The sequence below is a fragment of the Callionymus lyra genome, chromosome 6, assembly GCF_982586985.1.
Source record: "Callionymus lyra chromosome 6, fCalLyr1.hap1.1, whole genome shotgun sequence".
NCBI lineage: Eukaryota > Metazoa > Chordata > Actinopteri > Syngnathiformes > Callionymidae > Callionymus > Callionymus lyra.
This window is the reverse complement of record NC_141823.1, coordinates 24,222,952-24,240,627: the sequence shown is the minus strand read 5'-3', so window position 1 is coordinate 24,240,627 and position 17,676 is coordinate 24,222,952. Positions and strand designations below refer to the sequence as shown.

At 40.6% G+C, this 17,676-nt stretch overlaps 2 protein-coding genes across 2 annotated transcripts in view; one reads left to right on the top strand and one right to left on the bottom strand.

The window, feature by feature from the left end:
- Positions 1-248: 248 nt before the first annotated feature.
- The window catches only part of otog (otogelin), a 34,134-nt gene continuing 16,706 nt past the window's right edge, over positions 249-17,676 (bottom strand). The window contains exons 23-56 of the mRNA XM_087793240.1: positions 17,190-17,324; positions 16,951-17,097; positions 14,405-14,524; positions 14,159-14,275; positions 13,899-14,055; positions 13,532-13,558; positions 13,275-13,436; positions 12,678-12,956; positions 11,783-11,900; positions 11,593-11,672; positions 11,278-11,364; positions 10,822-10,993; positions 8,822-9,377; positions 8,551-8,728; positions 8,328-8,479; positions 8,169-8,258; positions 7,919-8,105; positions 7,611-7,831; positions 6,852-6,990; positions 6,551-6,739; positions 6,279-6,488; positions 6,108-6,212; positions 5,932-6,036; positions 5,757-5,861; positions 5,562-5,660; positions 5,030-5,070; positions 4,882-4,957; positions 4,554-4,732; positions 3,877-3,981; positions 3,693-3,812; positions 3,563-3,608; positions 3,213-3,284; positions 1,493-1,572; positions 249-1,264 (exon numbers count right to left, since the gene is read on the bottom strand). Coding sequence (XP_087649366.1) covers positions 1,064-1,264; positions 1,493-1,572; positions 3,213-3,284; positions 3,563-3,608; positions 3,693-3,812; positions 3,877-3,981; positions 4,554-4,732; positions 4,882-4,957; positions 5,030-5,070; positions 5,562-5,660; positions 5,757-5,861; positions 5,932-6,036; positions 6,108-6,212; positions 6,279-6,488; positions 6,551-6,739; positions 6,852-6,990; positions 7,611-7,831; positions 7,919-8,105; positions 8,169-8,258; positions 8,328-8,479; positions 8,551-8,728; positions 8,822-9,377; positions 10,822-10,993; positions 11,278-11,364; positions 11,593-11,672; positions 11,783-11,900; positions 12,678-12,956; positions 13,275-13,436; positions 13,532-13,558; positions 13,899-14,055; positions 14,159-14,275; positions 14,405-14,524; positions 16,951-17,097; positions 17,190-17,324 — 4,857 coding nt within the window. The 3' untranslated portion in view covers positions 249-1,063. The remainder of the gene's footprint in view (positions 1,265-1,492; positions 1,573-3,212; positions 3,285-3,562; positions 3,609-3,692; positions 3,813-3,876; positions 3,982-4,553; positions 4,733-4,881; positions 4,958-5,029; positions 5,071-5,561; positions 5,661-5,756; positions 5,862-5,931; positions 6,037-6,107; positions 6,213-6,278; positions 6,489-6,550; positions 6,740-6,851; positions 6,991-7,610; positions 7,832-7,918; positions 8,106-8,168; positions 8,259-8,327; positions 8,480-8,550; positions 8,729-8,821; positions 9,378-10,821; positions 10,994-11,277; positions 11,365-11,592; positions 11,673-11,782; positions 11,901-12,677; positions 12,957-13,274; positions 13,437-13,531; positions 13,559-13,898; positions 14,056-14,158; positions 14,276-14,404; positions 14,525-16,950; positions 17,098-17,189; positions 17,325-17,676) is intronic.
- LOC148077660 (uncharacterized) lies at positions 15,478-16,908 on the top strand. Its single transcript, XM_087794347.1, has one exon. It carries the CDS (start codon positions 15,483-15,485, stop codon positions 16,515-16,517), a length of 1,035 nt encoding a protein of 344 aa, XP_087650473.1. The 5' UTR covers positions 15,478-15,482; the 3' UTR covers positions 16,518-16,908.

Sequence of the window (17,676 nt, the reverse complement as noted above, 5' to 3'; positions counted from 1 at the left end):
GCCAGGATAAGGAAATATTGGGATAAAATAATTCAGTTTATTCACGGCCTTAGGGTCACTTTGACCCTGAGATAACACAACTAAAGATAAATATCTTGAAATGATGTCTGGTAGAAAACACACAGTTCAATAAATGTCAACATCAACAGGTTAAAAAGTTCTCACAAAGCAAAGCAACAAGTTAGTCGAAGGAAGACATTTATTGTGAATGCAGAACATGATTAACTAACACTTCAGCTCGCAGGGATTTTAAGCACTTTATAAAAAGTCAATTGAAATGATTGTAATGCTTCTCATTGTGTTCCGTTGTCTAGTGCCATCTGTGGTTTATCAATTGAAATAAATAAATAAAGTGCTCCACGTGGAGTGGGTTATTAACACCTGACTAGTGGTGAATATAGAAGGTCGTTCTAGAATCACAGGATATACAAGTCATCATTGTCTACATTGAAACCTTTGATTGTTTAGTCACGCTAGAGCTTTAAAAATGTACTTATTTACAAAACCTGGCACGTGACCATAAATATGATGAATTAACTGATGAATTCATCTATAACCACGACTGCCTTTATGTGTTTTCATTTTGAGGCGCTTTCATACAGGTGAGGGAGCAGGATAAGACCTTCATTTAAAAACTTCATTATAAATATATGAGTAAAGTGTTAACTGATGAACTAAAATAAACAGAAATTGGTCGTCAAATGTCAAAGTATTTAAGGTTAATAAAAAGGAATGTTATATATGCATTTTTAGTGTTGTTACTATATTGTAATTTGGAGTTTTTCCCTAATGATGTAAAGTTAAGGTTTTTATTGTGGTCACATTTATTACTCCGTATTTAAACAACTGAAACATCACTGACTTGGTAGAAAAGCTAAAGGTCATGGGTCACCCAGGCTAACTTCAGCCCAGTGTTTTTTCAGCTGCCTGCTGTCATTCACTTCACTGCCAGTGGGGGCACTAGAGCAACTGTAATCAGCTCATCCACGAGTATATCCTGAAACAAAATGGCTGAGGTATTCTGTTTTTACATGACATACTATTGGTCAGTGTGTGTGCGGGTCTAGGACCACTGGCAGGAACAGTCCGTGGGCTCCTGGATGGTGTAGCTGACCCAGGTCGCGTTGCCGCTGCAGTAGAGTTGCACGGAGCGCCGCTGCAGGCCCGTCTCCCGGCAGCACTTGCAGAAGCGAGCGTACGTGTTGATGTTGTAGTTGTAGATGCTGGCGGACGGACACTTCCCGTCACATGACACGATGTTTACCTGAGGAAAAACATTAGTTAGTTAAAGGGTTTTAGGATTAGCCACAACATTATGACCATTATAAAGACCTGAAAAGGAAAAAGTGAGGATGGGTTTTGTTGCATTTCAACTAAACTAATTCACAAACATCATGATTTACGTTTTCTATATACATCGACTCTTCATTGTTTTTCTTTCACCATATAGGTCCGATATGGACACAAAAACACGGACACACAAGTAACATACCGGTCTGTTACTGCGACAGTCGTTTTTCCTGATGGTCATCCTCACGGTCACTTTCTGACACGACTTCCCGTCTTCTTTGCCTGTTTCCATTCGTCAACACAAGCGAGTCAGTGTGATATCAACAATACCAACGTCATCCACCAGATTATGTGATGATCATGCAGAAGATATAGTTTTAATAACAAGTGTCCTGTTGTAGATTTACATTTAGTATATTTGATCATGTAAAAGCCCATGCATTTATAAATATAGTTTATTAAAAAAAAATGCAGCGTGAGGCATTTGTCATTTTAATTTAAGACAGATTTGGAATTAGATTTGATCGTCTTTATCTTTGGATGTCTCAAATTATGCATTTAAGCGGCTTTTAAAATAATTTTGGATCTCATTTGAGCCCCATCAGAATATTCTTTGATATTATACTTGACTATATTAATAATAATGAGAAGTATTTTGTCTGTTATCTTATTTTATTATTTTATTCTGTACTTCCACCACAAAGAAACCCTATGTTGAGTTTACAACACTGGCAATAATAGTTTCTGATTCTGATTCTAATAAATGTTTAGTTATTTGTAGTAGAAATGTTTTGGCTCTAACGTGACCACGACTGTCAGTTTCTCTTCTCACCTTGACCACATAAGAAAAGTAGCTAGAGGAGGAATAATATGGTTGTTGTCAAGTTGGGAAAAGAGTTTTAGATAGGCTCTACTATTCAATTGTTGATAGGAAATTAGAAAATCATTCTCAGAAATCATACTCAAAAATGTATCATGTTCTATCATTTTAACCTGCATGTAAGGAAAGGCCAAAAATGCCTAATATGGGGCAAATTGTTTGTCAATTTAGTCAAAATTGTGTTGAAACCAGGATATTGGTTGCTAATGAATAGATAAAATGAAAATAAGCAATTAGTAAAATAAGAATAAAATTAATATATATGTTTGTTTTTTATATGATTAGAATGTATGTTATATATTTTACCATTTGATATAAAGAATAAATAAAACAATCAAAGCAATCAAAATGTGAAATAACCTAATAAAACTAAACAATGAACTGTTTTCAACCGTAATGTAAAGTGAAGGAAAATTTAAATTTGCTAAGTTTTCTGGTAAGTTCAACGGTGAAATGGATTCAACGGTGACATCTATCAGGGCTATACACTTGTATAAGTATTGATTTAGAACTTTATATTCCTGTAAGCCCCAATAAATGTTGTTTTTTGTTGTTTATTTTCAATTAAACACGTTTTATTTACAACATCCAGCCTCAACATCATGCCTCACACAGCAGTTCAAACTCTTTAGTACAGCTCCCCCTACTGGTGCAGAGGTTCCACACCAGTAGCGCTGTTTGTAAACGCACACCAGCCCACTTCTAGAGACGCATGCAGACATCTAAGCCCGACTACTGGGGCTCTACCAACAGCACATTGTTGTCAATCAACAATGCACTGCCCAGACAGTGCTACACGGAGAGAGTTCTGCTGGACCACAGGAGGGGGCGGGCAAGATGGTTCTCTTAAGTGTGAGACTATATTAAAGACATCTACTGTCACTGTGTTTTTAGAAGTGTAGAAAGCAATAGACAACAGTTAAGAGGACGGGTCTACAGCATAGTCGACTTTGGGGTTTTTTCCTGTGTTTGAGCATCTGTAACATGGAGGGAGTACATTGTTGAATATCAACAATAGCACTGACAATCCTTGTTTTGGTACCTCTTTCACAGTTTGTGTTAACTGTGGGAGTCAAGGGGCTAACGGGGAAAGGGAACAGAGGCAATCCAGTACCTGGTGGGATTGGTACACAATGAAGAGGTGCAGCACATAAAACCACAAAGCCACTTACAGATGCTTTTCAGTCTTCACTAGCATGACCTCGAATACACTGAAAAAGCACATTGACACTAGACTCAGTCATTACAAGACACACGTCACGGAAGAGTTCTTTTTGACATCCAGCTGAGGGCGAGCTTGTCGGACATGTCGGTGGGTGGGTGAGGATGCTCTTCAGCCTACGGGGCTATGCTAGCTACTTTACCTCGGAAACATTCTGCTCAGATACTCACATGTCCGGCAACATCCGTCCATGTAACTTACAATTGTTCCTCCGATCTGAGTGCAAACCATGGAGAGTCAAGACCAACGATCACCTTCATCATTAAAGCTTTAATTAAACAGTGATAGTATTAATGATACCTTCATGCACTCTGTCTCATTGAAGGGGGGGCAGCTGAGGGAGTAGGACACCAGTGTGGGTCCGGACAGAGTATCAGTGCAGTCGAACTTCATGCAGTTGGATACCCAGGATTTTCCAGGCTAAAAATAGACGTTAGTAAATCATATGGAGCTGAAATCTACCTCGATAGAATTCACAAGATACCTTATAGAGAGCACTGGTTCCATTCTCATGCTCATAGAGGCAGGAGATGTTCTTACACACCCCACAGCACGTGGACAGATCTTTGGGAGGGATGTAGATCTGGTTCTGAAACATGGTTTGTATTACATAATGAAGGACGATACATTACATAATTATAAATAAATAAATTAACCTTTAAATACATAACTAAATGTATAAATAGATAAATGTGTGACTAAATATATGGGTATGTTTTTCAAAAAAAAGGAAAACTAAAGAATGGTGCTATTGTTTATTGTTTAAACTGTTTGTTGTGCTTGTTTATTTGTAAATGTATTATTGATCTCCAACATTTTTTTATTCATTTTTTTATTTATTTACATTTTCTACACTTTTAGCTAATTATGGTAAATCATTATGCTCATCGAGGAAGTAGTAGATCTGCTGACACCGCTTTAACCAATCACTGCTTCTGTCTGATGTTCGGCCGTCCTACACTATTGGCATACTCTCATCAAAATGTTGAAATAGTTTGAGATGAAACTAAGTTTAACGTTGATAAATTGAGTTGTGTATTTATCTATTTATAAGGATGTAGTTTATTGTCCTTCTAAGCAAGTGCACTATCAGGAAAATAGATCAGAATAGTATTTTAATTTTTAAACTGGACTGTGTTTGTGTGAAGACTAAAGTCTTACTTGTTGGCAGCGAGCAGAGCAGTTGGTGCTGCTGATGCGCAGCAGGTGGAAGCCTGTGGACGGATCCTGGCTGCGGCTGCATTGTCTGCTGTGACACAAGCCGTCAGCCTCGTGCTCCACCAGAGTCTGACCTGGACGAAGAACTCCCCGCTCGCCAAAGACACACACCGCCTCCCTCACTGAGCACACCAAGAGATAAAGAGGTTTTATGTGTCCAGACCCGGTAAAGAGCTACATCCTGAATTTAAAAGCTCAGTCTCAGAATACTTTGAATGTTTAAAACGAAGACGCAAAGTTTATATTTTAAAGCTGTCAAGTTGTCACTCACCACAGTTGTATCTCTTACAAGCACACTGGTTCTGAGGGTCCAACATGAAGGCCCGGTCCAGCTGAGGAGCCTCTCCCTGCATTCAACAACATTCATTCAAACAACCTCATATATTTACTTCATATAAAAACTTATGTGTAAAACCTACCAGGTCACATTTTGGAGAAGCAATTTTGTCACAGGAACATTCTGAAAATAAAAATTTAGTTGTTGATTAATTTGAACAATTTCTGATTCCAACCGCAAAAAAACACGAACAAAATGAAGTAAGAGAAAAGTGATAAAGAAAGACGACTGAATTATTAGTGTTGCAAAGAGGAAGGCAGGAGTAATTAGGCATGAATTCTGTAATGTCAAGATATTAAAGGTAAATAAAATTATAAAATTGCAAAAAAATGAGTTTATTTATTAACCTTTTGATTCATTTTCTTCTTTCTCTTTTACAATTGAACCACAATCCTTAATTAACTTAAAATGTAATTCTTATAGTTTCCCATTAAAAAAAAGTTAAATCTTTGATTCTTCATCTTAGATTTTAAATTCTTCTTCTATTTAATGTCATGTACCTTTTTATTGGTATGAAACTTATTTTACAGTTTGTGTTAAAACATAAATCAATAGAAACATTTTTTATTTAGCAATAATAAGAATCCATGTTGTCAATATCTTTTGAGAGGTACCGCATGTTTGGTTGGGGCAGCAGTAACCCGGTCTAGATGCAGAGACCACAGACATGCCGACAGGACAAGTGAGCTGAGGACACCTGTAGGGCTCACACACTGCAAAACAACATAAACACAATTTGGACAAAAGAAAAAAATGAGATTTCAAAACATTTGTTTCCTGTCGTGCAGAGGTGTTGGACTGTGACTGACCGCACTGGTAACTGGGACAGCAGCGATCAGTTGTGTTGCCGTCTACACTCAGTACCTCCCCATCCAGGCAGAGAGGGGGCGGAGTCTCCACACATGAGGAACACACTGAAGGAAAAAACATGTTTGATTGACAACCACACAAGTTGAATCCAAGTCAAGTAAGTTGAAAACCTACTACAGATGTGCGCGATGCAGCAGCTGCCTTCAGCTTTGGTGGCGATCAACATCTGGTCCGCCTTACAGGTAGGAACCTCGGACTCACATAGCAGTGGGTCACACTCTGTAATATGAAGACGACTGTGATCAAAAAATCACAAAAAAAATATGATTTCTCATTTCGATTTTGCATACCGCAGGCAAAGTCTGGACAGCAAGACTCCTGGCGATAGTACGACACCAGCTTTTCCCCAAAACTGCAGTCCGGGGGGACGAGGTCGCACAAGGTCTGGTTACACACTGAAGACAGAGAAAGTTTTACTCTGACATCTCCTGCGTTTTATCAGATCGAGATGATGATCTCACCGCAAACTTTCTCGGGGCAGCAGCTAGTGTCGTCTGCCAAGCTAACAACTGTCTCTCCCGCTCGTGGGCACACCGGCACCGGCGTATCGGAGCAGTTGTACTCCACGGGCACCACGGTGTCATTGTCACAGCGGTACATGCAGCAGGCGTCATTAGAGGCCTTCCAGATGTCACCGTGAGCATGTGGAGCGCCAGAGCTGTCGGTACAAGCTGCACACACACACACACACGTTTTTTTATTTTATATTTCTTAAACAACTCTTCCCACTTACCACACTTGTCAGGGGAGATGCAGAGTGCAGAGTACGGTCGGTGTAGGAGCGTTCCCTCGGGACACACACAACCCTCGGTCAGGCCCGAGCACTGGTCTGGGTCGGAGTCAAATTCGTGGTTGGGACAAGACTGGGATGTGCAGCCCGGCAGACAAGCCTGGTACCTCAAAGTGTTGGGACAAGAGAAGGCTGCAGACAAACAACAAGGTTCTATCAATATTGCTCAAATCAAATTTGAAATAAACACACGCTTCAAAATATAACTAAATATTTGATATGCTGTATAAAACCCAAAACTTACGGCAGAAATCCGGACGCCTCCACTCGATACAGGTGTTAAACTTGTGACACAAGGCCACATAGGCAGGTAGAGCCACACACTGGTTGTTAACATACTCTTCATCACGCACCCAAATTTCACAGAATGTGCTCGGTGGAACCTGGAAGAAGAAGAATAGCAATATGAGAAGTCCAACACCTAAAAATCATAAATTGGAGATGCTTTTATGGAGGTTGAAAGTTAGTTAAACTAGTTGCAAGTTCCATCCAACTAGTCCATCCATCCATTCATCAGTTTATGGGTCCATCAGTCCATCCACCGATTAATCTATCCATTCAGCCATCCAACCATATTTAAATCCTATCCTCCCTCTACACCTCATCCTCTCACTCCCTTCCTACCTCCATCCATTCATCAACCCATTGATCTATCCATCATCCAACCATAGATTCACCCATCCTTTCCCCCCCTCCTTACCTCAATTCCTCGGTCCCTTCCCCCCTTCGTCCATTCATCAATCCACTCATCTATCTATCTATCGAATCCTCCATCCATACTTCATTCCCTCACTACGTTCATCGCTCCCTTATCCCTCACTCCAAGTTATTACCATACCTCTTGCCCAAATACCCCTTCATCCATCCATCTATCCAAACCATTACTCCGTTCCTCCATCTATTAGGATTCCAGTGTTCAAAAGGAATGGGTATCTATCTAATTTACATGCATTGAGAAATGAAAGAGTAGAATTGTAAAAAACACAGTTAAAAAAAAACATACATAAGTGTGGCATGGGGCAAAGGTCGGGTTGTCCAACATGCCAATACAGTCAGAGCAGTCGCTGATGGTGCAGTTAAGCTCGCGGCGGCGGCTGTTGCTAATATAACTGGTTGTGTTTGGCACCTGCCAGCTGTCAATAAATACCGACGGGTCCTCACTCCAGCCAATTATGGATCCATTGGCCAAAGTCAAGTCATTTGTGGAGTCTCCATCACAGAAACCTTAAGTGGAAAAGCACACGGGCCATGTGGAAAACTGTTAAAAGCTGTCCTGTTTAATCAGTTAAAGAACATGGAGAACATTCATACCACAGAGTCCTCTGGTGGGCAGCTTGTTTCTGGACTTGTCACTATCGATCACCATCATGCCTGTAGTGTGGTACCATTGCAAGCTGATGCCAGCTGGACTGCGGATCAGGTACATGTTTCCTGTGTCGTAGATTTCAAAGCCAAACTTTTTGAATCTGGGCTTGGCGTAGCGGGAGTTGACATAGAGCTGCAAAGGGACACATTTAAACACCTTAGTTGTGCACCAAAGATAAAAAGCTGAAACTGATACCCTTCTCTGCAGCCTGTCGATGAGGATCTGGTTGGACTTGTTTGTGATGTTCAGAGCCACAAGACACAAATTGGTGAAGTTCAGTATCGGCTAAATGATCAAGACAAGTGGTTAGTTTCTCTTTTAAACTTGAAACTATTGTTGTGTTGATCAACTCACTGGTGATTCAGAGTCAGCCGGACATTCTTGAACTGAAACGCTAATGGTCTCATTAAAAAGTTGGGTCACTATGTACGTTGCTGCCTTGTAGATGGCTACACTGTTTCCATCGAATGTGATCACATTTAAGTCCGGAAACACAGAGCAGCGACCTTGAGAACACAGAGTTTGAGAATATTTGATTAAACTCTTTTGGTAGAAACTGTTTAATCAGTTCTCTTACATGGACAGTCCCACTTTGGACAGCACTTGTCGCCATTAACCAGTATGGCGAATCCGAGCAGGCCACAGTTTGGGGGTTCGGAGGTGAACGGGCAGCTTTGGGATTTGTTGAACAGAACTAGCTGGTGGTTGACGCAAATATATTTTGTGCACTCATCCACTATCTCTGCATAAGGAGGCTGATAAAAGACAAAAATATTTTTTTAAATGAACAAGTCTGAACCTAAATTAAATGTGTTCAAATCACACCATAAAAACTAAAATGTACTTACAACACAAGTCCTTGTTTGAGATACAGCCATGGAGGCAGTGCTTATTGTTGTGTTACCAGTTCTTTCGTCTGATACAGGTGTAGTAGTTACGATTGTTCTTGGGCTTGTGTGTCTGTCGTCAGTGAACTTTATGGTGCTGGAAGCTGGGAATGAAGAAGTTTCAATCTTTACGGTGGAAACATGTATGTCAGGGGACAGGGTCGGCCCATGTGCTGTTGATAAAACATCTGTCACTCTAGTTGTCGATTGGGTTGTTGACGGCACATGTGACTCAGTAGTGGTTGTTTCTACCAACACAGATCCAGAGGATGTTGAAAGTGTTGTTGGACCTTCTGTGGTTTTGTATGGAGGTGTAGTTGTAGGTACTGTGCTGACTGTTGTGCTGACTGTTGTGCTGACTGTGCTGATGCTTGGAGATGGTAAAGATGTTGTTGGTGAAAAGGTTGATTTGGTTGTTACCAATGTAACCCTTGGTCTTACGGTTGACCTCTCTGTTACTCTTGTTGTGACCGGCGACCAATGTGTGGTCCTCACTGGGGACCCCTGTGACACTGTACTGGATGTTCGTGCAGATGTAGACATTGCAGAAATGGAGACCAGTCGTGTGGTCACTCTTTCCAGGGCAGTTCTTGTAGTTGTTGAGTCAAGCTGGGACAACTGTGGTGACTGTGTTGTTGTCAGTATACTTTCCAAATCCACCCTGTCAGTCGCCAGGAATGTCTTTTCAGTTGTTTTCTTGAATGTGAGAGGACTTACAGTGGTGGTTGATATTCCTAAGAAAGCTCTTGCAGGTGTGGTAGTGAGAGGAGAGTCCAAAGCATCAAGAGTAGGTGGAGGCTTTGGTGTTGTTAGTGTCTTGGAAGTGGCTGCCACAAATTCGGTAGATACGTGGTGAGGCCAAGATGTTTCCGTGCTGGCCAGGTGTGAGATTGTGGTCGTTGTAGTGACATCTCTTTTAGTGGTTAAAGGACTGTGAGGCACTGGAGTTTTAGAGGAACTTGCCTCACTTGTACTTTTCCCTGAGGTATGTTCTGACGGACTGTAGACCTGGGTGGAAGTATTTGGGGGGGATGGATGCAACGGCTCAGAAGTCTGCTCTGTTGACACCTGATGACTAACACGGTCGTCTGTTGGGGATGGTGAAATAAGTGTGATTTCTGGTTTAGTTGACGGAAGAGGCACTGTCACAAGAGAAGCTTCAGTAACCTCTGGAAGTCTGGACGTCAGAGCTGTTCTCTCTAAAGCAGGAGACAAGGATGGGGATCTCTCAGAGATGCTTGTTGTGGATTTAGGAGTAAATAAAGCAGTATGCTCTGTAGGTTGAGTTGTGGTTGTTGTTTTGTCTAATGGTATTTCAGTAGTGATAGATTCTGACACCTTCTTTGTAGTTGTTTGCCAGTCTATTTGGCCTGCATCAGGGGCAAGTGTGGTTTCTTTATGGACTGTAGCGAAGGGAGTTGTTACTGTGGCTGATATAGTAGCGTGTGGTGTTGTCTCTTTGGTAGTCATGTGCGATATGGTAGTCTCTGAGGCCGTCTGCACTGTTGACTCGCTAGTTGCAGGGGAGGTGATTGCATCAGTCTTTGTTAAAATGGCAGCAGTAGGGACAGGAGATAAAGTCTGGATTGAGGAAGTAGTCCAGTGTGTGCTTGGTAGTCCAGATGGTATAGGTGTTGATGTTGTAGGAGATAGCTTCTGCTCTGTTGAAAGTTTAGCATCTGTGTGTTCGGTGATACCATCTCTTGGTAACACAGTCCTCTCTGTGTCAGTAGAAGACTCTGAGATCAGCGGTGGAGCCGGATTAGAAATGGTTGCGACAGGAGTCTCTTCCAGTGAAGGCGTTTTTGCCTCGGTTGTGTGTATGTCTGGTTCTGGCTGTTGGCTGTGTGTTGTAGATGGAAATCTGACGGTGGTTTGTGAAGTTACGGTTCTTTCAGATTGGATTGTCGTGGTCTTCTGACTTGTCGGTGTCATTGTGAATATTGGTTTCAGAGACTCACTCGCTTTTGCAGAGGAGGCGAGCCAGAACAGCGATGATAAAGGAAACGGGGTGCTGCTTGATCTGGTAAAACTGGAGGTAAATGGGCTTGTTGTGGCAACAATGCTGCTGGTCCAAGTCGTTGATTTTGGTACAGTGGTTGGGAATTCGGTAACTTTCGGGACAGTTGATGGCTGCTCCAACGCATGAGAGCTGACTGTAGGTTCTAGTTGAGAAGGAGGGAGAGTTGTTCTTTCAAAAGATTCAGAAACACTAGATGACACAGTGGATAAGTGAGATTCTTCAGGTCTTAATGATTGTGTTTGGGGTCTTGTTATGTGAATATCAGTTTCAACAGTTATGTGTTTAGGAGTAGAAACTAAAGTGGAACCGGACGTTGAACCCAAAGTCGAAACAGAAGTTGAACCAGTAGTAGAGATGCTGGTGGACTTAAGATGAGTGGTTGAGGCTATGGTACTAGTGGTGGTGGATAATGTTGTTGCTGCAAGGGTCGGCTTAGCACTGGGTGGTGTGATGGATGTCACCGTAACCGGGACTTTAATACCTGAAAAAAGAGGAATAAAAAACATTATTTGACCAGTTTTAATGCTTATCAGGTTTGGACCTGTGACTGGAATCATGAAGAAAAACAATCATTTGAGCTCAAGCTAAATTCAGCTAGAGTACATGATACTTCAAGTAAACCAATAACTTACAAACAATTAAAATAAGTGAATGTTGGGTTAGAAAATATATACCAACTGGAAAAAATGCCAAACACTGACACACTTACAGTCTTCCACATAGACACAACGACCTGTGACCTCGTCCAAGACCATATGGGGAGCGCAGACAGGGAGACAACCTTCCACTCTGCAACAGCATGTGAAAATGCACAAAGCTGAATAGTTGATAACGTTACATCAGTCATTAACACAACAAACAATTAAAATAATTTCACTTAAAGCTGTAAAAAGCCTCACTGTGGAATTTTGGTGCAGGCTTCAGCAAATGGATCACTGCAGGTTTTAAAACAAGGACTGACACAAGAGTCATATCGCCACTGACATCGAGGACCAGGTGCAGAATCTGGACCAGAACCTGAATATGCAAAACAAAAAAAAGGAAATTTGAAAGTAATTGTTTCTATTTTTAGTACTATACTCTATATAGAGTTGAATACAATGAATACATTAAAATAATAAGCTAATCTAATGTAATATTTACCTCATATTAATTTACTATCGCACCAATCCTACAATGGGCTACATCTAGCCTGTAATATAACTGTATATGGCACAAGAGATCATAATGTCTATTATAAATATCAACTCCCAATCCAATAAGTCACAACATGCACTGATGATCCTATTAATATAACATTAAAAGGGTTTCTATTTATTGTGCATCACTCATTTAACATGGTCGGTTTTAGAAATCCTAAAAGCCTTGGAGGTCAAATGAAATATCAAGTTGTGATGCTTGACCTGAAATAATGCTCAAACGTTTTTGGCGGGTGGTCATTCGAGTACTGTGTAAAGCCGGAGTGTTTGTTTACCATCTTCAGTCAGCAGCTTGAATAAGGGCAGCGTTCGTCGCTGTCAGCAAGGAAACTTTATCTGCTCTACACTGCCTTGCTCACTCCCCTTGTCCCCTCTAACAAATGCTGCTGTATTTTTAGCTCTTGACCAAGTAGGAAAGGTGTTGAGACATTAAGAAGGAGCTTCAAGTTCAAGGAGCTTCTTCATCATTTGTACTTCTTCAATTGAGATGGAGTTTTACTATATTTATCCACACACCATGAATTTACCTATATTCTGGTCCTTCATATTAATAATATTTAGCCTTGTTGTAGGTCCAAACTGTTTAACTACTTACCCGTCAGTCTGAAGAGAGTGGCTTTACGGAAGTTGTCTGTGTGTTTGTATTTAAGCATCTGGAGCCGGCCCAGTGCTGCGTGCAGGAAGAATCCGGGCTTGGCCTGCGATTCCAGAGAGTCAAAGCCTGTCACCCAGGTGTCCCGGTGGAGCACAAAAGTGGCGGAATCCCAAAATGCATCACTCTCTTTCCACTTGGACAACTTCAGATGACCAGTGCGAGTTGTGTGAAGAAAGAAGTTGGGTCTGCCTGCCGCCTCAAAAGAAACCCGTGAAGTGTCTGTGAAGCAGATGATAATCTTTAAAAGTATCTGATTAAACCAAGTTAAGGAGGAAGAGAAAAATTGACCAATGTTTATGCAATCAATTCTCAGAATGGGAAATGCCCAGAAGTTTTAGATAAAGAAAACAAGATCAGCAGGCTTAGCTTAAAGGAAAACGTTTATCATTAGCATAAGATGCTAACATCACTTAATCCTTCATTCGAATCAACAAAACAGAGTCAGAGAAACAATTGACATATGAAGGACAATAATTCCATTTAATTTGCGACATAACTTATATAAACTTAACCTAAAGCAAAATCGTTCAGACTCACCATGGGGTCGGGCTTTGCTCAGGCTGGGAGTCATCATAAACTGAGTGATGCTGTTACTGATATTTTGCCTTTGCATGAAAACTGACCCATTGGCCATGGTAGCTGCTAGTAACCTGGTCCGGTCCTTGAAGGAGACCAACTTGAAGGGGCCTTTACCAAGAACTATACACAGGAGAAGAACAACCTTTAAATTATTTTTCATTTGATAAAGAAAAGTATATTATAATGGATGAATGTAATGCAGGAGAAAAATATACCTTTGTTGTAGAATTCACAGTCATAGGCTGCAAAGAAAAAAGAAACAGTAAAAGTAGAATTAATAATGATGATCTTGTTTTTAGTTTTTGATTAACTAGTGTGACAAGAGATAAAAGAATGCTATGAACCTCAGCAACATGTAGTTAACTAAAAAACTGTAAAACTTTGTCTCATTTCCTTTTCTCTACGTGCAAAAGTGATTGTTTTTCCAATGGTTAATTGAGTTGAACACTGTGGTGTCTGTCTTCATCCAAACTTGACACAAACAGTGGTCACATAGCAACATTTTTTGCATAATCTATAAAAGCTTAAGAAGCACTGCTGATGTATTTAAAAGTATGCTTTCTTCTACTAGGTCACACTTACGACAGAGGGATGGAGAGCGCCAGTCAACAGCGACACCCTGGTGGCAGCATCGTTGGGCGTACGCTGCCACGCTGGTGCAGAAACATTCGCAGTCGCCTCCTCTGCTGCACGCACATGTGTCTGCCAGGCAGTTCATGTAGAACCACGTAACATCCACCTGAGCCGACAAGACACTATTTTAGCTGTAGCTGAGTTGAATTGTCAGATGTGCCGATTCGATGGAGCGCTGGTGGAATAACAGTTGTTTTAAAAATACTCACCATCGGGTGGCAGGCTTGGAACACCTCACTGAGCAACACCGCACACTGTCGCTTTGCAAACGGTTCCCGCAGAGGACTGAGGCTGCAGGGGTGTCTGATGTCAGGACTGCTTGAGCACTGGGAAAACACACATTTCGCAGATTTTAACGTGGATGCTTATTGGAAAATAATCTGAGCATATTTGGTTTCTAATCACTTAATAAATGCAAGTGTGCAGAAAGATGAATCAACGGTTACTAGACTTACTTCTCCTGATGTCCAGCTGTTCCCAAATTCCTGTGGAGTTGTGGAGTCGATGTTGTCTGGTGTCCGCATCTCGTTCACGGTCTTCAGGTCAAAGTTTCCACACAAACCGTTTAGTTTACCCTGGATATTATGAAGCCAGATGTTAGGAAATGTCACCTCTAGATACAACTTCCATTTTTGATTTTTGATGAGGTATTTAGTGATGTATTGAGGAGGTTTCATGATAGAGTGCCGGCATTTTCAGAGGTCAGTAGTTGACGTTCTTTTTTTAAAAAATGTGTGTAGTTTCTTTAAATGTGTTGCAGAGTTCCATCTATTAGCCTTGAAAACGAGGACACTGTATCATACTGTATCTGTGAAACACTATATCATACTGCAACTTTATTTCCTTTTTACAGTTTAAATTCAACTCATTTCCTCATGAAATTGTACCTTTTAAATATTTTAGTTCATCACTTGGTTTTTTCAAATACTATTTTACCTTTCCTTTTCCATTTAGTTTTTTGACAGTTATTGTATTTTATGTATGTTTGTCTCCCTATAACATTTTTCCTTTATCATATTTTTTTCTTCTTCTTTTGATAGCTTTACCAATATTTCCCAGAAGAAAATATTTGAAGCAGCACTAAAAAAAACTAATTTGAAATCTGTATCAGTGTGAGTGTCATGTGACCACCAAACTACTTTACAACAGTGGGTCAAATACAGCGTTTTCATATAAATTGAAAGACTTTTGGAAATTAACAAGAAGATTTAACGAGAAACTGGAATCAACAAGTCTTTATATTGTTTGTTAACAAATGCATATGCGGTATTTGGTAACACCACAATGGAGGTTTCACAAATTGCAGTTACATTGTTACTACACTAGGGGAAGCCAGAAACAATGTTTTCAATCTTACATATTTCTTCTCTCATTATTGGGCTTTGATGTGTGACCATATTGCTAATGAGTGTAGCAACCTTATGAGTCTACAAAGCGCTGTATTATCAAAGCGGCCACTGGACTATATTTTTATAAAAGAAAGACTCAGGTTGACAGTACGTGGTAAAATGAAATACAAGCCAAAATACTTAAATGGCTGAAGAGGAGGATAGAGAAAAGAAAGATGAAAACAGATCGACTTCCAAAAAGAAGAGCTCTCCTTTTTGGAAAAGGAATCCACTTAAAGTACGTTCTGAGGAAACCAGTAAACTGACGACCAACGAGGACCCTCCTTTATCAAGCGACGACAGCTTTGTGTTAGCTTTGGCGAGGGCGGCCATGACTTTCATGAATATAAGAAGAAGAGACACACCTGCTCCAGATGTGAGGGAACAAGAGTTGAAGGGAGAACATGGAAGAGAACCTGACTTGAAGAAACAAGTCTTGAAAGCTGAGGAAGATCTTAAGGATTCTGCGTCAAGCATGGAAGTCAAGAGTTCAGCAGAAGGGAGCAGCGGGAAGCAAAAAGCCAAACTCAAGCTAAAGAAATCACTGATTGGGAAAAAAAGGAGAGTCAAGTCGCCAGTTCAAAATGATCTAGCTGATATCACAACTCCTCTCTTGACCACGACGGACGAAAAAGAGGAGTCAAAGCATCAGGCCGCGGGAGTGAAGATGGTCAGAAAGACAGAGAGTGGAGTCATTAAGATTGAGCTGAGCGAAGGAACAGAAGATGATCTGATGAGGTCCAGCTGTTACACTAAGACAGAAACAAGTGAGGAGAATACAAAGAAGTCAAAGAAGTCACTAAAAGGAGCAGGGAAGAAGGTGAAGATTCTGGCAAAGCTCTTCAAATCGCAATTCCCTGAAACCAGCAGCCGTGTCGCTGAAGAAAGTGCCTCTTCTGACGACAGCTTCAACTTAGCCAGTAAACTTATGGAGAAGGTGGAGACGCTCATGAGTGACGATGTGTTGAGTGATGTGATGAAGGCGGAGCAGCTTACTTTCAAATCTGAGAAGAAAGAGTCTGAGACGACAACAGCAAGAAAGAAAAAGTCCCTGTCAATGTATTTGCCTAAAATGGGGCGGATTCAGATCATCGAGAAGAGGAAGAAGAAGGAGGTCAACAACGAGCTTCATCTGTCAAAGCAGTCGGTCATAATCATCAAGTCACCTGATGCAGAGTGAGAGCAAATAAGTGAACAAATGCTAAGAAGCTTCTTCCTCCACGTTTAATGTAACCATAAACTCAATAAAGAGAGGATTTCCAACATAGTCCTTTGTTTTAGTCAGAATGGGAGTAGAAGAATGAATGTCTTTAAATAGTTTTGCTTTAGGCCTTTTTCAAGTTCAACTATTTTGACACATTTGGTTTGTTTTTTGTATTGGGTTTACTCTGGGCACTCCAGTTTTCCCAGTTGTCTAGCACAATAAATTTAGCATTTAAATGCTTTTATGAATGTTCACGATTAATTGTCTAATGTCACGTTATTAAAATAAAAGGAAAGTTTTATTTGATAAAGATGTTCAAGAGAAACATGGATCCTGAAGTAATAGACAAAAGAACAAAATATAGAGAAACCTGAAGGACTTATAATCAACCGAAAAGAGCTTCACATACCTGCCACTGTGGTCCGACCTGTATGTGTATGGTGGTCTTTCTGTCCCACAGGACGGTGATGACTTCATCTGGGAAGTGGATCACTGTGAAGAATCCCGCTGGCCAGATGAGCATTCTCTGCTTTGTGTCAATGATGCTTGATGGATTCTACATCAGACAAGCATTTGGACACATTTTTATGATGGACATAATTAAGGAAATCCTTGTATGATGACAGAAAATGAATCTTCAAATGTTACCGGTTTTCCAGAGTCATCATCGAAGGCAATAAATGATCTATCAATGGTGATGTAAAGCGATTTCCTGCAGACAAGTCCGCTGTCAAAACAATCGATGTTCTCAGCTGCAACACTCAAGATGATGTCAGTGTTGCTCTGTCGGGAGAAATATTTAAGAGTGAGAAACATATGATTCTATGTTTCCGCTTTGATAGCAATTTTGACGTTTAATATAGCAAACACATAGAGATAAAGCAAAACATTTAACATTAGACTAAATCCACCACAACACATAAAGACTTATTATATGGAAAATAAACATTTAGGACCGAAGTGGATCCCTTTCAACAATCAGATGTCTTAGGAGTATGACTGTCTTGTGTTGCTTTTTTCAGCTGAAACTCATTGGTTAGATTGTAAATGCTTAATCGGTTGGTAGAAAAACCTGGGAGGGCTGGTTTGGCCACCTCAGATTAAGTCCTTTTAATGTTGATTTTATTTATTCATC

Excerpts from the sequence above, each read along its gene's own strand:
- LOC148077660 (XM_087794347.1), top strand. The coding sequence starts at position 15,483 with ATGGCTGAAGAGGAGGATAGAGAAAAGAAAGATGAAAACAGATCGACT.